The sequence below is a fragment of the Acipenser ruthenus genome, chromosome 55, assembly GCF_902713425.1.
Source record: "Acipenser ruthenus chromosome 55, fAciRut3.2 maternal haplotype, whole genome shotgun sequence".
In the NCBI taxonomy this organism is placed as follows: Eukaryota; Metazoa; Chordata; class Actinopteri; order Acipenseriformes; family Acipenseridae; genus Acipenser; species Acipenser ruthenus.
Window position 1 is genome coordinate 5,563,469 of NC_081243.1, and position 2,820 is coordinate 5,566,288.

Genomic DNA, 2,820 nt, shown 5'->3' on the forward strand with positions numbered 1-2,820 from the left:
GCCCTTAGCACACTGAGGGAACTGCCAGCCACACTCACAATTCTCAATGCTTATATATACATTCACCTAATATGGACATTGCATATATATATATACAGTGGCTCTCAAAAGTATTCACCCCCCTTGGACTTTTCCACATTTTATTGTGTTACAACATGGAATCAAAATGGATTTAATTAGGAGTTTTTGCCACTGATCAACACAAAAAAAGTCCATAATGTCAAAGTGAAAAATAAAATCTACAAATTGTTCTAAATTAATTACAAATACAAAACAGAAAATAATTGTATTTATAAGGTAAATTATATACAAGAAATATATAAAACATCTGTAAATGCATATGCAATATATTTTAAATTTATACTGTCCATATATCACTTAAGAAACGAATAACACATTTATCATTCATATATGACTTGCATATTTTTCTTCCATAAGTACAGTGCACTGCACGCAACGCAATCAGCAGAAGTAAGAGACTTTATTTACTTTAGTCGAGTTTTATCTATTTGCCTTTCGTTACATTTAAAAAAAAATGTTGAAAAAATAGAATAAACTAGTTACCATACAAGCTTTAAATCTCAGTAAAAAAAAAGTTATGTTGTCTAATTTGAAAGAAATGCAGGCAGAATCACCTCCTCAATAATAACTTATCAATCTAGAACTTACAATGATATTGTTGTTTTTATGATGCAGGCAAAATAGGACTGACATATGCAAAGGAATAAAATCTGTATGTATATTTAGTGCCAGATGATAAAAGTTTAGTCGCTTGTACTATTAGTCGTAACCCCCTAAAAAAGACAGAAATGTATTCATAAATACACATTATTCATTACAGACGATTAATGTGAGTTATAATATAGCATTACCATCATGCAAGTCTTTTAATAAACAAACTTTACCTGCTTCTCAAACTTGTTCTTCTTGTGCGCAGTTTTAAAGAAACTGAAAGCAAAAGAATCCCTGGGAAATGATCCGGAGGTGGTGGGGGGGTGGGGGGGTGGATTTGAATGTAAGGACATTATTTGTGCGGAATTGTATTGTATTATTATGGGTATAACACTTACGCGAAAAAAACAAAACATTTATTTATTTATTCATTCATTGTTTCATTATGATGAATATGATTACACTCTAAAACCAAAGAACGTGTGACGCGTTTAATAGCTAAATGGCATGTGTGTATGTAATAAAATCGAAGTGTTCCATTCCTAAACAGCAGTGTTTATACGTAATTAGGTGTGACGCTGGTGTTCAGTCATGTGTAACTAAATATTGTTAAACGTTATTGGCTCTATTCTGTAAGGGGTGCAAACATCTGACACTGAGTCAAAGCACGTTTGCCCTGATATTTCGTGTCAAGGATCGATCAAAGTGGATACAAACAGGTGTTGCACCCATAAAATGATTCTGTAAACACGATTTATCACTCGTCGCACACTATTGCTACACCAGCGCATATCCCATACTTAATATTGGTGGTCGTCTTCTCTTTCAGGGAACCAGGGTTACGGTAGGTAACCTAACGTTCAATTAACCAAAATTATGCCAAAGTATGACGCTATTTTTATTTATAATAAATGTGACTTTGAAATTAAATTGCTTCCGTCATTGTGAAACTCCCTCGGCGACGGACTAGGTCTAACAATACTGGAGAAAAAACCCTGAATTACACATCATTGCTCAATTGCATTTAATACATTAAATAAAAAGGTGATCAGTTATTTGAAATTGAGCAGTCAAATAAAGAGGTACCTTTGTATAGATTAAAATTAAACAGCGGCCAACAGAAGTAAAACTCTTTGTTTCATATTTTGTGCGGCTCTTAGAAGAGCCTTTGTGTTGCTGTAAGGACAGAGCAGGTACGGTTTTGGTTTACTTGGAGCTCGTGTACTTGGTGACGGCCTTGGTGCCCTCAGACACGGCGTGCTTGGCCAGCTCTCCGGGCAGCAGGAGGCGCACGGCTGTCTGGATCTCCCGGGAAGTGATGGTGGAGCGCTTGTTGTAGTGAGCCAGGCGGCACGACTCGCCGGCGATGCGCTCGAAAATGTCGTTGACGAACGAGTTCATGATGCCCATCGCCTTGGAAGAGATGCCGGTGTCGGGGTGGACCTGCTTCAGCACTTTGTACACGTAGATCGCGTAGCTCTCCTTCCTGGTCTTTCTGCGCTTCTTTCCTCCCTTAGGCTGGGTCTTGGCAACAGCCTTCTTTGAGCCTTTCTTCGGCGCGGGTGCAGCTTTCGGTTCTGGCATGTTTCTCTCTCTGACAGTTTCAAAGACAAATGAACTACCCACCCCAGACCCCTGAATTTATGGAGCTGGTATGCAAATTATTATCGGACAATCATTTAGATTGAAAGATTTCTAATTTGAACCAATCAGCACGGTTTACGGGAGGGGGGGGCATTAGATAGGGAGTGGATTAGAAGGCGATGATTTGAGCTGATTGATTTTTTTTTGGTGCTGTTTAGGATTACAGGGTACGAAGAGGGCGCCTTTTTCTTTTGTTTATTTTTGTTCTTCTGAGTAGCATTTACTACATTGCCACATTTGAATTGTTTTAGCAAAAACATATTGTTTTCAGTTCATTTGAGGAACTTCATCCAACACATCCAGATTATTTATATATTATATATGACAGTAAGGGGTTATCATCAAAGCAAAATTTAGTGTGTGTGTGTATATATATATATATATATATATATATATATATATATATATATATATATATATATATATATATAATGTATGGTTTATAACTGGTAATCTAGATGTATTGCTGGACAGAAATGGGGTTTATACACTCAACTAATAGCT

At 36.7% G+C, this 2,820-nt stretch overlaps 1 protein-coding gene across 1 annotated transcript; it reads right to left on the minus strand.

Moving 5' to 3' along the window:
- Positions 1-1,873: 1,873 nt before the first annotated feature.
- On the minus strand, positions 1,874-2,263 carry LOC117401654 (histone H2B 3-like). The gene has a single exon (XM_034002430.2). The coding sequence runs from the start codon at positions 2,254-2,256 to the stop codon at positions 1,879-1,881; it is 378 nt and encodes a 125-aa protein (XP_033858321.1). The 5' UTR covers positions 2,257-2,263; the 3' UTR covers positions 1,874-1,878.
- Positions 2,264-2,820: the final 557 nt, after the last annotated feature.